The 19028-nt window shown below is 33.8% G+C and overlaps 1 protein-coding gene across 1 annotated transcript; it reads right to left on the minus strand.

The window, feature by feature from the left end:
* Positions 1-4157: 4157 nt before the first annotated feature.
* On the minus strand, positions 4158-16162 carry LOC18433213 (endoglucanase 20). Its single transcript, XM_006843308.3, has 8 exons — positions 15847-16162; positions 14643-14855; positions 12925-13125; positions 12699-12776; positions 12463-12615; positions 7780-7888; positions 4850-5007; positions 4158-4764 (listed from the first exon to the last, which is right to left on the minus strand). Exons 1-8 carry the CDS (start codon positions 16075-16077, stop codon positions 4381-4383), a joined length of 1527 nt encoding a protein of 508 aa, XP_006843371.1. The 5' UTR covers positions 16078-16162; the 3' UTR covers positions 4158-4380.
* Positions 16163-19028: the final 2866 nt, after the last annotated feature.

A 19028-nucleotide genomic window follows, 5' to 3' on the forward strand; every position in this document is an offset into this window, starting at 1 on the left:
GACTTTGTCCCTGTCTGTACACACAATAAATGTGATTTTAAGTACATTCTTTTTAAATTTCCTAAAAATCTTAAACCTATTGCTTTGATACCATAATTGTCACACCCCAAGAATTTACAATACTGTTATTCCTGAGATGTGACAGACAAAACATATATACATCTATTGATAGGACAAATTTACCGTGGCGAGGTCTTACAAAGTAACAAAAGAAAGCTAGCACAACAACAATATCTTCCAAGGTTGATCTTGACTAGCACTCAAAATGAATCCGCAGTTATCTTGAAAAAATGTTTACCATAGTTTGATGAGTTTGGCTACTCAGTAAGTGATCATCATAATCCTAAAAATAACCATGATTGAAAGATATCAATATTTTCCAAAATGAGATCTATTAACAGAAATGCATCAGCAGTTTCACTTTCAATAAATGCATAATTAAGTACAATCCGAGTAATTGAAATGCTTATAACACTTTTAACGGCAGCGCATAATTCAAAGGATTTCACAAAATACCCTACTGGCGTCCTAAGTAGGTCACCTATATACCCCATCAGCGTCCTTATGGGTCCACTTAATCCCTATCGGCGTCCCAGATAGGTCCACTTAATCCCTGCAGGTCCACTTATACCTTACCGGCGTACCGGATGAGTCCACTTAATCCCTACCGACGTCCCAGATAGGTCCACTTATACCTCACCGGCGAACAGGATGAGTCCACTTGCATACTTAAATTATTTCTAAATCTCTTTAAACATTCGAAAGCAGCAATATCATGTACTCAACATATCACTGAAATCATTAATACGAATTTCACTTAAACCATTAATAACAGTCACTCTCTATAACATTTCAAAAATAACCAATCAAATATTTTGGGCTCAAATTTAGAAAGGTAGCAGTCTGTAAAGGCATTCTAGCATAATTGCCAATTTAATATGTATAGAAAAACTCTTATAGAAATTCAAGAATACACAATTTATGGGATATCAATCCACAAATAAACATTTCACAACAATACTATAATCAATTGCAAAAATGTCAATTTTTAAATAATAAGGCAATCATTTGCACATGAATTTTACAATGTCTAAATATTCAAAACAGTAGAAAGAAATATCACAATTTTACTAAAAGCAGAAATATCACATTTATTTCTAGCAATAGACAAGAAAAATAAATAAATTTATTTTTCTAATTTACAGCATTCAAAATTTCTAACATAGATAAAATATCACAATTTTTATTAAAAAGATTATTTTTCAAGGTAATGAGGTCACGTGCGCAAAAAATTTATCGCGCCTAAAATTCATGATAATAAGCAGAAATAATTATTTCATTTTATTTTTAAAAAGAATGGATTATTTTTCGAGACAATGAGGTCACTTACACCCAAAACTTATAAAATAAAGATCCTAGACGGAAATATCACTATTTATTAAAAACAGGCTATTTTTCAGGAAGACGATGTCACTTACCTAAAATATTTGAGAAAGAGCTTCCGATAAGAATTCGGCTAGAGAGAGAGATAAGAGAATATTTAAATGGCACAAATTGTCTACTTGAACGAGGATAAAAAAGGATAGATAGGACTGATTCAAGAAAGGGAGAGAGAGAGGGCGAGATTGTAGAGAGATAGAGATCTTAAATGGAATTTCAAGTGAGAGACCAGTTTTATTGTGTAATTTCTCTGTGTATTTCTTTGGGGGGCAGAGCTAAGAAGGTGGAATTCTTCGAGCAGGCTTGATCTTCGAGAAGAGTACGGGCAAAATACAAACAGCCAAGGGTTTCGATGAGAGAGACATAATTGGTTTTGGGGTAGGCTTTAGAGAGAGAGAAGGTCCTCGTAGACATAAAGTAGTTACATAAACCATAATAGGGCTAGGGTTTTAAATGTTTAGAGAGAGAGAAGGACGAATAAAAAGAAAACACGTTAATGCAAGGTGTTGATTAAAGGAGTGTTGTTGTAAAACTTTAAGGTGGTGGACCTAAAGTCCACTCAAGTAAAATTGAACCCTCAAATATATTAACAATAATATCTTTTATTTATTGTTAATATAAAAGCAACAATATCCTAACGGTATATTAGTATTATTATTATTATTATCATTACTAATATATACTTATTATTTTATTTATTATTTTATTTATTTTATTATTATTATTATTATTATTATTATTATTATTATTTGTATTTATTTCTGTTAACAACATTAATATTATTATTATTATTATATATATATATTTTTGAAAGTTTAGGATTGTTACATTAAAGTATCGTAATATTAATTCTAAGTTATTAGGACATTTTAAATATCGTATAAATATATGATAGTTATTATGATTGTTATTATGATTGTTATTTTGGTAGTATGACTACCTTGAATGTTATTTTGGTCATAAAGCACCTATAAATGAAGAAAAATGATGTGGATGAGGTTTATAAAAATTGAAGAAAAATGATGTGGATGAGGTTTATAAAAATTGAAGTTTTTTTTTTTCTAAATAGATGATAATTAAGGTATATTTGTGATAATTTTTTTAGTTTTAAATAATCAAATAGTATAGAGGTCCATTAAGGGCAAAGTCAATAGTAAAAGTCACACATGTCCAAACGTACACCTTTATGGAAATTAATCACCTTATAGATATAATATTTTAGACCAATAACAATGAGCTTAATATCCCATTAAATAAAATTTCAAAAATTGAATTTTCATGGATTCAATATTTAAATTAAATAAAAATGGATCTCACACATGCCAACCAATGTACTTGTATGAATCAAATAAACAAATATATGACAAAAATATATATTAAATTATAACATAATATAACAAATCAAATAACAATACATAACATAACATAACAAAAGAATATATGACATCCACGTCCCCCACCTTGGGATTAGTTCCCAGGTGGACATTGATCTTATGGTGGGGTCAGGGGTACCACGTGGTCACCCTATGACCACTCGGGTGTGCCACGTAGTAGTCTTCAAATAGAATTAGGTCTAAATAAATATTAAAAGTACATATTTGTCAATCAAAAATTTCTAAAATATTCTTCAAAATTCACAAAAAATATTTAAAATATTGATGAAAATTTATTTATCATTTCTCATCATAATTAAATTGGATAAAGGATAAGTGAGATCTAATGGCTTCAACTTTAGGTATCAGAGTACTCTATTGGGCTAGTCTCCAATGATATTCCGCCGATATCTCAAGCTGACTCAATACATCTATGTTTCATAGTCTATGACAGATACACATAATTGGTCACGTCAAAGCCATTGAGCCAGAGCTTCCCATCATCCTGCTCTCGATGGATTATATGTGCACATCTGTGAGACATATTCCATGTCCCATAAGTCATGACCTTCCCATACAGAACCATTACTCATAAAAAATACTCGGGTTCTATTGTACTCGATTGGATATTTCAAGCTCTAGTTAATCACAACAATGATGAGGCTAATATAAACAAGATCTTGACTATGAAGTGGCCCTCACACCTTAAAAAATTTCTTTCTCGAAAGTAAAACTCTCATAGCCTCAAGTACTCGGAGTATAAGAATCTGAGCCCGTTTTGCAAAGTACCCAGATTCTATCTCTCAATTACTCCCATTAAATAAGAGACTATTGGTATTCAGGCCTTGAAAGGCCATATACCCAACAATAACTCAAAGATAACCTTAAAGTTAAAGCTAAAAATACATGTAACTAAAAGTTGGAAACATGATGAGAAGTATTTTATTGTTCTTTTGAACTGCAAGACAACATTTTTGGATGTATGAGCAAATAATGATTTTTCAAGTTGAGAATGAAATTAGTGATTTTTTCCCTTGTGAATGTTAATTTAATGTGTGGTGAAAATAGAACTCTAGACATCATGTTATAGCCCTCACCACCCAGACCAACTCAACCTAGACTGCATTCTCTTGGAGTTAGTGAGTCACATTTTGTTTTATTTGCTATGCTTACAAACCTCCTAACTAGTCACCATGAAATGACCATTATTACCAATCCACAACTATTAATTCTATATTCTTCTCAGTAGACCTTATTACGAAACTAAACTTGTTCCACCTACTTTCTTTACATTATTCAATATTTCCTTATCACAAGTAAAATATACATGGTTACAATGTTATAGGATTCCTAATATCATATTCGTTACATTTATTGCAATATTTTTCTCATAAATACATAACAACATTACTGGAAACCCCAAACATCCATGGGGAAGAAAGTTATATAAGCACTACCAAGTAAAGGAAATGAAATTCATTTCCTCAACATGCTGAGGAGGGCGGCATGAAGAGAGGAGATGATGATAACTTGCATTCTGGTGACTTGATGATCTGGAATTGAGATATCAAAGAGCAGAGACCATCGAGATCGAAGAATTATGGAGAAGCAGGTAGGGGCAACATGGGGATTGGACTAGAATTGCTGCTAATGAGCCAACCATTGCTGCATTCATGTAGGTTGTGGGCTCCAAATGCGAGTAGTCTGACCTTGAATCCTTAAACTGATCATTTGAGTCTGGACCCCCCACCACTGCGCCCACATGAGTGTTGGGGTTGGGTGCATCGGTTGAATACCATGAACCCATCCCCTCATTACATCCGATCTTAGTAGGATGGGTCTTGATCGAAGGCATGGAAGCACCCCTGTGGTGCAATTGCTTTGGGTAGCTAGCACCAAATCCCACTACGTAAGACATCTTCATGGGGTTGTTACCCAGGATGTAATCCACCTGCATAAATGGAACCAAGAAATCAAATCTATGATTGAACATATCAAAACCCAAATTGTTTTGCAATGAATTGTTTATAAGAGACCTGTGACTTGGCGAAGGCTCCAATTTGGACTGAAGAGAAGGAAGTTGAGCCACATTGAACAGAGGCATTACGAAGCATGTCTGAATAGCGCAAGAGTATAAAGGTAGCACTTACAACATATTGAAGGTTGCTACTATCCCTGGTGTATAGAAGGCCTCCTGCATACCAACCAATATAATAATGTATTTTAAATGATAATGTTAATTTTGAAACATGAATCTAGTGAACCCAGCCAATCAATGACAGTTGCATCATTGTCTTTTAAGAGATATCTATAATATTTCTGGGAAAAAATGTCTTTTGTTTCTTAGAAATTGAATGGTTATGTATGTCTTCCCGTGGTTTTGATCACTTTCTCGCTTATCTATGTGATGATTTTTCTCTCTTCAAAACTTCTCAATGGTTATTTCCTTGGTTTTTACTTGTGGCTTAGATTACTACATGTCCTTTATGGAGTAAGTTACTTATAGGCATGCAAGTTGGTTTAAGAACATGTTAAATATCTTGTCAAATTCTAGCCACTTGACATATGGTTATTATTGTTGGGTATGCATGGCCATCAAAGGCCTTATGAGTGCTTATAATTGAACTTATTGATATAATAGAACATGAACTTAGTGGGAGTGTGGTCCTTTATGAATCATATTATGCAAATGATGTTTGCTGATACTAGACTAAGCTTTACGAGCTAGGCCAGTCGGTTGGGAAAAACCTATGTTACCTGGGTATAGAGATTAAACTGATAAGGGGTCATCCCTTGATGAGGTCAAAGTATGCACGGACGAGTGAATCGAGGGGCTATGTTGCCTTTGTGTATGATGGTGGCCTTCAGAGACAAGGACCGAAGCCTCATCCATGTACCACCACATGACACGCACATATGATAGCCATTATTAGGAAAATGAACCATCTTTCAAGGTGAAGCTTGTGCATGTGAGAGAGATTACTTCTATGCATTATAAAGTTGTGGTTGCATCAGGTCTAAGTAACCTTGGTACGTCTCTATGGGAGAACCTGAAATCTATAGGCTGTGTTTACGATATCTTGCCTATTGGCTAGACTTTGGTGACCCACTAATGAGCCCCTGTATAGACTATGGGTCATGGGCAACATTGGGTTAGTTTGAGAATGCAAGTGTGGACCGTCATCTACAATAGAAGGTGGAGTGCCCTAGTATTTATTTATTTATTCCTAGACCATGTAGATCATTTTCCTATCAAAAGTATTTAATTATGATTGTTTTAGTGGTATATGATTTTTAGAATTGTCATTTGAATTTTTTTGAATATCTGGATATTTTATTTATGAAATTTTGATTTTATAAAAACAAAGATATTGATTTTATATTGATTTAAATATTCAAATTGGATTTTATGAATTTTTAAAAATCATAAATTATTTTTTAAGATTTAAATATGGCATGGGAGGCCCACAGACGTAAATGGGCCCACCATGACAATTTGGTGGGCCCATGAAAATGCCACCTAGGGTGGCACCCCCACCTTGAGGAGCTTTCTATTTTGTTAAATCAAGCTTACGGCTTGAGGGTGAAGAAAACCTATGTTTTGGAAAGCTTGTGTTTTACGGAAGCTTTGAAATCAAATAAAGAAATTGTGAGGAGGCTTATGCATGAAATAAGAAAGCATAATATTATTCAAGACATTTTATAATTTAAATTAATTGATGGGAAAATAGTTTAGGAAATGGGGGATAAAATTTCTAGCACATTCCATATGATCTTGATGTCATAAATATGGAATGGAGGGCTCATATCTCTCACCCCACAAGTTACTCAAGATCAATGATGCATATTCAATCTCCCAAGAACAGGTAAGCCATGAAAAACCCTAAACCCCTTGAAGCGCTATAAAAAGGGGTGCCCCATACCCATATTCTCCTTACCTAAATATCTTTCTTCTCTCTCACATATAGCTGGGGCACGCCTTGAGTAGAGTAATTCTCTTTCTCTAGTTTGTAAACAAGGGGGCACGCCCCGTCTCTTGATACTATCTCTCTCCCTTGACTAAAGTAGGGGGTACGCCCCACACAAAAAGACTGTCTCTCTCTCATCTCTCATGGCATAAAGGGTTAGGGTTTAGAAAAGAGATGCTATCTCTCTCAACTCGGTTATCAAGGGGGTTCAACCATAGTTTCAGATTTTGATTAAAAAGAGTACTTGTCCATTGGGGGTTTGGCCTAATAGCTTTCTCATGCTTGAAATTGAAGGTTGACCATTGATCCTTCGCTCTTGGAAGGTGGTGACTCGGTGTGGGGTGTAAAAAACTCGGTTGAGGTAATCTCCGGTACAAAAGCTCAGTTGAGGTAATCTCTGATACTCCCTTTATTGTTTCTTGCCATATTTATTTCTTATTTCTTTTAATGTTTCCAAGCATAGTTTGTGTTTTATTTGGTTATTAAAAGAAAGGTTTTAAGTGACATCAAGTTCTAAGATCCTAGATTTGTTTCTTTTTTTCTTTTGAAGTTGATTTATTGTAAAACAATTACTTATGAGTATTCTAAGCCGTGAAAAAAAAGAAGAAAAAAAGAAAGAAAGAATATATACTTTGGCTTGATCATATAAAGTCATTCTTTCAATTATTTGTATAGTTATTAGTTTCTCAACATCTACCTTAGTCTCTTATTGAAAGGACCTAATCAAATGAAGAGGTCAAGCATTTTCAAAGTGCAAATTTGATTATGTTGATATTTTCATTTACTTTGCCACTTGATAGAGAAGTTACAGAACTAAATCTCATTATCAAAATCACTGCCCTATAATGGAAGTGCAACTGTACGCATATACAGTCGTATGGATCTGCAGTGTGCTTCTTTCTAGTGTCAAGAAGGAACATCGATTTCCCACTAAGTAGAGCAGGTGCAGGGCTAGATTCTATCTAGGAGCCTGCATGCTAAGTAGTGGACTTGCAAACCTGGAGTGGTACGAATCTGCATGCTGCTACTTCCTGGCATCAAGGCACATACAAATGAATCTGCATCCATCTTATACTTTGCCAATTGAATCTTCCCATGCATATATTCCTGCAAGTCACTCAATATGCAATATTTTTTCGATAATTCTCTTAAATAAATGTTATTTTTCTAAAACAATAGTCATTTGTTTCTTTATTTATCTTTTACTTTATTGTTTGTCTTGGGGGAATTAGTTTATGAGAGAATACTTTTAGTGGCATTCAAATTATCATGTACATAAAATCAAGAATATTAAGGTAAAATAGCTCCTAAAATAGATAGAAACGAAAGCTGATTTCTTCAACCAAATTAGTGTTTTGAAGAAGGTAGAATATTTGACTCTCATGGGTTGCAAACAAGTGTTGTATTTGAGAAGCAAATGAGCCTCCTTTGAAAAAAATGTTAATTTCCCTGATCAAATCATTGTTTTCGATGCTATGATAAGTAGCATTATCATATTGTACATCTCATTGTGATGTCACATACTAAGAGTGTTAGATGTAGCTTCTTAGTTTTCACTTCTGATCCATTGTAATGTGTGTTAGTACTTGAATTTGATCTGGGACTGTTAACCTCCAAATTTGGAAGTTATAAATATTTGGATTTAGTAGTAGATGTATAAATTTAAGAAATGAAAACCATGCCCAGTTATGGGACAGTGGCTAGGCAGTGAATGTTAACAATTATAACACAGCATCTTCCACTTACCTACCTGAAAAAGAAATTGTGCCTAGGAATCATGTCTTCATGTATTATTGATACCGGAAATTTGAGATGGTATCAAATATTTAGTATATTGAAATTTGTAATATAGAAAACTGAATTATAAATCAAAATAACATTTGATCATAACAATATCTAGTTGAGAACACACACATAGATTTGTTGTTTGATTAATGCCCTTCTGTAAAGAAATTTAGAAAATCAGTTTTGACAATTAAATATGCTTTTATAACTACACTAACTTCTTTATGAATGATTTAGAAGGGCATTTTTCTTTTCTTCACTTTCCAAAATATATGAAAAAGTCCCCTAGATCACGTCTCGACTTGATTTCAACTTAGATGTCTGAATTTTAGAGCATTAAACTTAATACTTTCCCTTTTATTTGAATATTTCAATTGGTTCTTTGTTGAATCTTAGCAAATCGTAGCATCTAAAACGTTCTTTTGTCTTTTGATTAAATATATCTTTTCTAAATTTCTAAGGTTCATTCTCTTTTTAAATGTACTAGATGCAATTCATAAAAAAAAATTTCAATGCATTTCATGCATGTTGAGTTGTATTAATGAGATTCCCCAATCCATACTAATATACTAAATGTGGTTTTAAGGGGTGGTTTTTTGTCAGGTTTAAAACTATCCTAGTCAAGTATTGATGCAATCGAGATAATCATCCTCGATTATTTGGAGTGGTCAAAACGGGATAGGAAGAAGAAGAAATAAAAACGATTTTGTTTAATTTTTCTTTTTTTTTTAAAGAGTCAAGTTTTTTTTTTTTTTCTTTGGAATGTTTATCTTTTAATTAGAAAGGTGGGATAAGTCCCTTTTTTTATATGGATTTAGGTAGGTTTGTCGTATAGTTAAAAAGCGTACTTCTAAGATCACCATGAAAAGAAGGTTTTATTAGGAAGTGGTTCGGTTTAGAAGGTAGAGACATTTAGATATATCCTTTAGGGGGTGAATAGAGTATGCTTTAATAGAGATGATGCTTTTTAAAAGGGGTGTGGCTTCTTTAAGGTTGCAACCTTCAACAATCCAATTGAGGTGCACCTCCTTATTATAAGTAATTTTGGTGTAAAAAGGTCGTAGAATTATCTCAAAATCTAGTTTCCTATGTAATTATAAAATTTTAAACTCAAAATGGTTAAAATCAAGTAGACCTCTAAACATATGAAAATCTTGAAAATGGACGGTCTAGATAGTGTGTTGCAAGATGTGCATTTTTAAGACTTGGAATCTTTTTTTTTTAATATTCATACATCTCGATGTTTAGATGATCATTTAAAGGGTTTTTCAACATTAAAACAACGTTCTCCGAGGAATTTTCAGGTGCATATGTAATTCTACATTTTAAGGTTGCAACTTTATATAAACTTTTTCTTTTATAAGAGGGTGAAATATCTTTTCGGTGGCGTGGTCATCTTGATAGATAAGAAAAAACAAAGTTTAAATAGGAGGGCAAGCTTTTTATGCTTCGCCTACCGCACTTTCCCTATCCAACAGTCAATTCTAAATAGACAGCTTAGATGACCCCAATCACAATGTTTTTAAATTTAATCTTTTTTGTATAAAAACTTTTTACACCAAAATTTGGACGTCCAATTCTCTCTTGAACTTGGACCTATAAAAAAATATAAAAAATATAATCCCAATAAAATAAAATGACTAAAATGCCCTTGAAAGTTTCAGGGGTATTTTGGTTATTATATTGTATCAAAAATATTTTTTTAATACTTTATTTAGGTGTGCCCTATTGAGATGATAGTACAGATCAGATTTCATATTCATATAGTTAGTATAAAAAAACTTAAAAATAAAATACTCTGAAGTGTCGGATCCAGATTAAATGATTAGTAGCTCACTTGATCTAAATTCGACGGTTAGATGAAGGGAGAAGTATTTTATGCTATAGGAGAAGCATAGTTAGGAAGAGAGACGTCATTGTAAATATTAGTATTTAGACGTGAATGACAGTGTGACATTTTCTTTCCACATTAACGTGGAGAGAGACGTTTTCTTTACACAATAACATGGAGAAAGAGAGAGAGAGCACTTCTTGTGGGTTTTCTTTCTTTTACTTTAGTGTACGTGGATGTGTGGCGGAGAACTTGGATCTGCATGTTTGTTCTTTGGGTGCGGTTTGTATAGAGCTTAGGCTCTAAATAATTAATAACATTAGAGCCTACTTTTAAATAGTATTGAAAAATGTAATTCCAGTACTAGAAATCTTTGTGATAGCCTTAAAATATATTTTCAACATTATTTATAAAGTTTAAAGCTTCAAATATAGTGTAGATAGACAGATCTATGAAAACTTGAAAATCTTGAAAATTAACGGTCAAAAAATGCGTTACAAAATGTACTATTTCCAAACTTGAAATCCATTTTTTTCTCATGTCCATGGATCTTTATGTCGAGATGATCAATTTGAAGATATTTGGGCATCAAAACAACCTCTTCTAGTGAAATTGTTTAGAGCCTCGGCTCTATATAAATTTTTTCCTTGTTCTTTTCCCTTGTTGATTTCTACTTAAATTTTGTTTCTCTCTCTTAAGCATGGTTGTATTTATCAGATATTGGTGGACGGAAATTTTCAGCTGTGTCAAGATTATAGGTTTTGAAAACAACCTATTCATTACAAAGCCCCCTTTTCTATACTACAACCTTTCTAACTATTTCATAACTACTATTATTCACAACCATACCTATTTTGGGGTTTCAGATCATCTAACTATCAAATAAAAGGAGGTAGTTATAATAGTTTTCTATATTAATTCAAAAGACGATAATAAAACTTATATTAATCTTTATTTCCAGAATATTAAAAAAAATATAACTTTTTTTTTTTTTTTTTGACAATGCAACTTTTATTTCTATGACAATAAAACTCCGAAAACATACTGAACGTCCCTTGTATAGAAATCATCCGTATTTTTGAGTTTCACATCATCTTGAAAAAGGAAAAATAGTTAGATTGAAATTTAAAATTACTTTTGTATATATTGCTTTGCACAAATAAGATCGGAATTTATAAAGGGAAGACACTACAAAATGCTTATAGGTGAAATTCTATAGTACTTCACTTACGGCTTTATCACCTTTCAAAGCTTATCACACAGTTATAGATATATAATAATATTTAAATTTTAATATTTTTTTTACAAATCATAATAATCTGAAATTTTGTAAGTATGTGCTCCTTAGCGAGATGCACATGAATAAAATATAAAACAAATCATTTGAATGATAAAAATTATGCAAAATACCCCTATAAAGTTTCAGGGGTAATTTTATCATTTTATTTTATGGCTATTATTTTTTCAATATTTTATGTTGGTGCAACTTGGTCATATGTACACACGTCCCAAATTTTAGATAACTCTGATTAGTATAATAATTATAAAAATTCAAATACTATCGGACAATTGTGACCGTGTGATAAACTTTGGACGGCGAAGAGATATAGGTGAATTGTTGATACAACCTTACATAAGTATTAGGTCATCCTAAAAACGTAAAGACTACTCTAATTTGAATTTAAAAACTCATTTTTATATGTTATTATGATGTGCATTCTCCCATTCAGGGAGATGTTCAGGTGGCCCACCCTCCAAATGCAATGTAGTCAATTTTTCTATATTATTAAAAAAAAAAGAAATTAAAACTTGTAGTAATCTTTAAAATATGTAGAGATTGTAACTTTTGTTTTGAAGACTAAAAAATTCCAAAAACATTTCTCGAAATTTATAACACATCCAAGCTATCTGATTTTACATCCGATGGTTATATGTAATCATGATTTTCCTGTACCAAAGGTAAATCGTCTTATTGAATATAATCCCATAAATTAAAAGTATACATGTGCTAGTAATGCTTGAACTCTTGCAAATTTGTTTTCTAATCAAGTAAATTAAAGCATACCTGAGCCAGTAATGCTTGAACTCCTACAAATTTGTTATCCCAGCTAAACTCATTAATAGCTTGACTCCATCCCTGGTTATTCAAGACATAGCTCAGATACTTGCCTTGCCCACTTGCCTTGTACAGCCATGCAGCAGCCCACAATAGCTCATCCTGTTCAGTCAAATCCCAAAGCTTTATCAATTTAGTTTAGCCTGCTAAAACCAGTCAACAAGCATTCATAATGGATTGATTACCTGGTAACCACTATAAGAGCAGTAGAAAGGGCAAGAACCTTGATATGATCCTCTATACTTGTCAGCAAACTCGAATAGCTGAACCGAACGATAAAACAATGTTAATTTTTATCAAATGTGACAATTTCCCAATCATTAGCAGATAGGAGAAAGAGAAGGAGATGGAGGAGGGGAGGAAGAAAACAAGAATTGGTGTTTGACATGAATGGGTGGGTTAGAGTAGTACAGAAGTTGCACTATTGAAGAGATGTGAGGAATAGTTGGAATCGAGAGCTTCGAAGACAATGGATGCAGCCGCAAGAGCAGCGGCAGCATCAGCAGCAGGCTCGGAACCAGGTGAGGAAGAGGTGATTTGGTAGAGGGTACGCGATGTATCCATGTCCTCAGGTCTCTCCCAACATTGATGGTCGATGTTCCCATCGCCTACCTGTGGCCATAGCAATTATTGATAAGGACCATGTTGCTTTAGCATGGTAGGCATGGACTTCCAATACAAGAAAGCAAAGTAAGACTATTTATATGCTAACACCATTATCTCTTCCTACCCTCTCTTTCTCTCTCAAACCAAAAATCTTACGGTACAGTAAAAATTTAGGAGAGAAGTGGATAAGTAAGAAATCTTCAATATAATAGGAAAACGTTTATATAAAATTGCAACCTTAAAATGTAGAATTACAGATGCACCTCAAAAATCTATCAGAAAGGTTGTTTTAATGTTGAAAAACTATCTAATTAATCATCTAAACATTGAAAAGTATAAATATGAAAAAAAAAAAATTGGAGTCCTAAAAATAGTGCATCTTGTAACACATTATCTAGATCGTCTATTTTCAAGATTTTCATATGTTTATAGATCTACTTGATTTTACCTAGTTTTGGAGTTTAAAAAGTTCTAATTAGATATGAAAATAGATTTTAACATAATCCTAAGAATATTTTAAAACGAAAGTATATGCTGCGATAAAATTTGGAGGTGTGCCTTAATTGGATTGTTTAAGGTTGTAACCTTATAGAAACCACACCCTTAATAATATGATATAGAGAATAAAGATAAAGATGGAGATAGAGAGTGATATAGAGAAATTTTAGCAAGATGTAGATTCCTATAAAATTTCAAGTCATTCCGATTTGAAGAAAAAAAATGAAAAATAAAACACTACTGAACAATCGTGACCGCGTGATGAAATTTGGACAGTGATGAAAGTAGGCGAAATCACAATTCATTTTCGCCTATAAGCATTGGAAAGACTTTTCCATATATATATATATATAATGGAACATGAAATACGTTTCTGTGATGGCTATGCATGATAGTTTCAATTTTAACTTCTAGTCACGTGACTAGAAGTTAAAATTGAAACTATCATGCATAGCCATCACAGAAACGTATTTCATGTTCCATTAGGGATCATGCGAATGCGACAAATCATGCCAACTGAGAGTAAATTTTATTGGCTATACATGATACTTTATTGTCTTTATTCTTTAATATATTTGTGTTTTTCATCTATTTATATTTTATATTAAAATGTATCATTGATTTATTTTTATCTCTAATGTGTTTTTTTGTCATTCTTCTATCTCATTACATGTATACATGCAACGCACGTTAATGTACTAGTATTAGTATTAGTATTTTATGTGACCCGCATGTGGTCTATAATTTGCAAGACTGCTTGGCTCACTTTTTATTTTTATTTATTTTTTTATTTTTTTATTTTTATTTTCTGAACAAGAGACTGCTCTGTCCACTTGTAGATCTAAAAAGCAGCATTTTAATATTGCTAACCTAAAGGGCAAGGTATCCTTCAATGGCATTGCCATCTTCGTGACAGTAGATCTACTTATGGAGAGTAGCTTAACTGCCAAAATTTGAGGCCCCTGAAAGTCAACTTCTGCTAAGCTCATAGTAAAAAATGAACCTTGAAAGAATGAGCTACCAACCTGTGTATAGAAGGAGGTGGGAGAAGTGTGAGCCTTTAGTAAGAAATCAGCTCCCCAACTTATTGCAGCTTGCAGGTAACCCAGCTGCTTTGCAGTTGATATTTGTGATTTGTAATCCACAGCAGCCCATGACAATAAGCTCACTGTAAATGACATTGGCCATCCAAATTTCACATTGTCCCCGGCATCATAATAACCTCCAACCAAGTTCACCTGCGGAGCCGTCTATGAGTTCTAATACACACAGATACATACATACATACACACATACGGATATGCATTCACACTTATACCTAGTGTGCTGAATTTTAGTGTTACCATCTAAGAGAGCAAAGGTTCTTGTGGCCACTCCTGTTGTTACCCTCCGAAGTACAAAAGAACTTATATTTGAATGTTAGAAAATTTTCTTTTTTGGGTAATTCGGTGGGGGATGACTAGCCCCTACCTGTTTTTTCAAATAATTAATGGCTTTTTAAGCTGTAAGCGGAATTGAAAGGCACGACATTTGAGGTATGGGTGTGCTACTACCATGACCTTAGCCCAAAATGTCACAATTTTATCCTTGGGATTTTCCTAGGTAGAATAATGGAAATAGATAGAAATTTGTTAACTCTTAGGCTTTAAATAATCATAGGACAACTTAAGGATACCTTGTAAAATTCTCACAAAAGAATAGAAAACATACATAACTCGTGTGATTTTAGAACATTGTAAAGTTTCTACTGTAATCATTTTACCTTTGTATTATCATTCTTTTGAACTTTCAAAGAAAGAAAACATTATTCCTAATAAGAATGGAGTGCGTATAATGTGCTCCTGCAGGAGCGAATTGTTCATTTGGTCCCTCGGGTAAATAAATGTAATCAGAGATTTGGGATCCATTTAAATATCAATAGATGATTTTTTTAAAAAAAAGTAATTGAATTTTGAACCCTTTAACAGTCAGATATTGCTTTCAAAAAAAATTGGATAGTGTTAGTTCAGTTTTGGGACATTATTTTTTTTTCTAGAGTGTGTATTTGAATTTTTTTCCTTTTTTTTCTTTTGGAGTTAGTCTGTAGCTAGTAGAGGACAGTTCCCCAAATTTGGGGTCCTATAAAACCGAGCTTGGTCATTCACCCGTAGGAGTAAATGGACAGTTTACTCCCTTGGCAGCATAAAATCAAATTGCAAAAGAATGATGCATGCGTATTTGTATACATACATTGTTAAGCTTGCCATCAGAGAGCGCAGAATCTCCTCTCCAATTGACTCTTTGGTTGGGAGGGAGTTTCCCTGATCTCTGTCCTTCAAAGAAGAGAATTGTTTTGCTCAGAGCGTTTGCATAATCGAAAGCACCAACTTGGGTTTCCTCCCCACTAACCCTGACGCTCAGGCTCAGCAGCCACCACAACGCCACTACTGAAACCACCTCACATATAATCCGCCTTCCCATTATCACTCGAAAGCAAGAAGCAACGAGCAAAAGTACTTAACTACTTATTATATCACCCTATCTTCCAACTCCAGATGTTGTATTCTATATCTATATATATATATATATATATATATATAGTTAGAGAGAGTGAATGAATGAAGCTATCTATCTTATTCACAAAGATAATGGTAGAGAGAAGCCAAAAGTTATCCTACTCGCATGGGACCATGCTGTCTATTTGCTCCCACAGGTAAATCTCAAGCTAGGAATATGTTGTAAATTCTTGAGTGTGGCGATAAACCTCATAAAATAAAATTTTCAAATAGCATGATCTATGTGCTTGACATCAAACAGGAATGTCTAATTTGTACAGGATAAGATCTAGGGGTGTGAACAACTCAAAATCTTTTTCTTTTCATTTGAATATAATCAATTAGCTCTTCCTAGTTAGATTAAAAAATTTCACATGAAAAGAATCATTCTCTTTTATCCGAGGGAGTTAATGTACAGTAAGCTCCCTCAGGTGCATGCTATTTATGCTCTAGAGAGAATAGGATGGATGATGGATTGATTTGCGTGGGAGAAGTGAATGCCATGTTTTTCCAAGTTTTATCGTCAGCGAATCCCCAAAGGCGTGAGAGAAAAGGTTTTGTGGATTGGGTGGATCTGTGTAGGCGTAAGAAGATATCTCGCTCTCAACCGTGGGATTAACACCCTCACTTTGTGCTGAGAAAATGAGCCGTCCGATTCATCTTCTCTACCTCTATCCTCCCATGCTCTAGGCAATAACTACTGCCAAATTGTTTGTTAGGGGCTCTATAAATAAGTAGGGATGTTAGAGATGGAAGAGCAATACTATGACGTAAGAATGCTGGGGAACGGGGACGTATGCAGTGAAAAAGACGTTTTTGCCCTGCACATTGGATCCCTCCTTTCTTTCCTCTCTTTTTATTTTATTTATTTATTTATTATTTATTATTTATTATTTTTGTGACAAGATTGTGTTTATTAAAAAATATAGTAAAGTAAAAATCGTAATATTGAGCTAAATCCTCATTTTTTGCTAATGAGTATGTCACTTCATTTGCAGATCTATAGACATTTGTGAAAGAGAACTCCATTCCATGCATAAATCAACAATCTCTGCCTATATTGAAAAAATTTGCCAAGAGGGTTTGCTTTTTATTAGAGCACCAACTAATTACATTTTGAGAATCCCCTTCATCCAGCCAATGGTACCCCAAAAATTTCTCTTTGAACAATTTTAAGCTTTGTGGTGCTGCCTAGAACTCTTGTTTTTTTGCTGATCAAAACCACATGGTCCAGCAAATGAGAACAAGACTTGTCCATCCAAATTTCTGATATTCCTGTAATTCCTGGTTTTCCCAATGAGCACCCATCAAAATTCAATTTAAAGCATCTAGACAAAGGCGCACCTATATCTTTGGCTTCGCATGGAAGTAATTGTTTTTTATCATCTCTTTTAGATGTAACACAATATCAATTTTTGAAACATGAACTCTTTCCTTTGAGGCCGAAAACCAACTCCATAAATTATGCACAAGCCTTTTCCTCACTATCTCCTGATTCGAAAGAATGTTATCAAAAGTCCTTCTGGTGCTTTCTCCCCATATCTCCCAAAGCAAAGCTGTTCACAAACTCCACCACATGATTTGTCTACATTTAGATAGACAAGGCATTTCCAAGTTCATCCAGATATCTATGTGCCTAGCAAGCAACATAGAATGGATTCCAAGCCAATTGAAGGTCCAAACCCAAATTGAGGGTGCATACAGATAATGAAGGGAGAGGTGGTCACCATTCTCCTCGTCTTGTTTACATAATAAATAAACATTCACCAAGATCTTACTCCTTTTGATGAGTTTATCAAAACCCAAAAAAAAGCTAGCACTTTATGTGGAATTGGGACTTTCCATATATGTTTCAGATTTGGGCAGGACCATCTTATTCTATTATGGTACAATAATCAATATGTAGATTTCTGAGAAGGCTCAAATGATCTCATCATCATAGCTCTGAGAAATATAAATATCATGAAAATCTGCTAATAAAGAAATAAATTGTCTAATCACCAAATATGAATGTCTACTATAAGTACCATCCATATTCCATGATACCTTACCTGAAACCCTCCAAGTATATACCTTACATATCAAAGCATTAGGTCTGGTAACTCTGGTAATCAACTGAGGGCATAATAATTTTAGAGGGCACTCATCCATCCACTTATGGTGCAAAAAAATAAGCTTATCACCTATTCGAATTGTTCCTCTTATATTTCTGGTAAACTATCTCCCTCAAACGCATAATCCCCTTCCACATAGTCAACTTGGGCACGAGGCAAGTTGTTAGTGTTTTAAGCCTCGCTCCTCAGACTCGGCCTGAGCGTGAGGTGAGTCACTCAGATGAGTTTGAGTGGACTCGTCCGAGCGCTGCACATTTAAGAGAAAGAAATTAAAAAAAGAAGACAAAAAGAAAAAAATCCTGGATCGCATGTCTCTCTCTCTCTCACACCTCTCTCCCTCACCAGTCTCTCCCACCAACAACATCTTGCATCTCTCTCTTGCTCTCTCTCCCTCCCACCAATATCATCTCGCACCTCTCTCTCACACACACTCTCTCTCCCCGTAGCATCTCACGTCGAGCAGTACATCTCCTTATTTTCTTGAAGATGTACACAAGACTCACCTCATAGAGTTCAAGGCCGAGTAATTAGGCTGATTCTAAAGGCATTAACTAAAATATTTACTTATCAAATTCCCTGCCAAGGACAAAGCCCTTATTATACATGTAGCCAAATTCCTATACCAAATTCCAATAGATGGTTATCAGTGAGATTATATATTTTTTTGTTTTTGGGTAATTCAATGGGGAATAGAGGCCCCTACCCATTTTTTAAATGGTTAGGTTTTCTAAGTTGTCAATAGGATTGGAGAGCACGATGTCTG

This window comes from Amborella trichopoda, chromosome 1 (genome assembly GCF_054954075.1).
Source record: "Amborella trichopoda isolate Santa Cruz 75 chromosome 1, AtrichopodaSantaCruz75HAP2 v2.0, whole genome shotgun sequence".
Taxonomy (NCBI): Eukaryota; Viridiplantae; Streptophyta; class Magnoliopsida; order Amborellales; family Amborellaceae; genus Amborella; species Amborella trichopoda.

Bases quoted from the DNA above. Each gene is read 5' to 3' on its own strand.
- LOC18433213 (XM_006843308.3), bottom strand. From the start codon at position 16,077: ATGGGAAGGCGGATTATATGTGAGGTGGTTTCAGTAGTGGCGTTGTGG. The intron at 13,126-14,642 runs GTTGGTAGCTCA...CTATGGCCACAG, and splicing joins CCACCTCCTTCTATACACAG to GTAGGCGATGGGAACATCGA. The intron at 5,008-7,779 runs GTTTGCAAGTCC...GTTGGTATGCAG, and splicing joins GCAGATTCGTACCACTCCAG to GAGGCCTTCTATACACCAGG.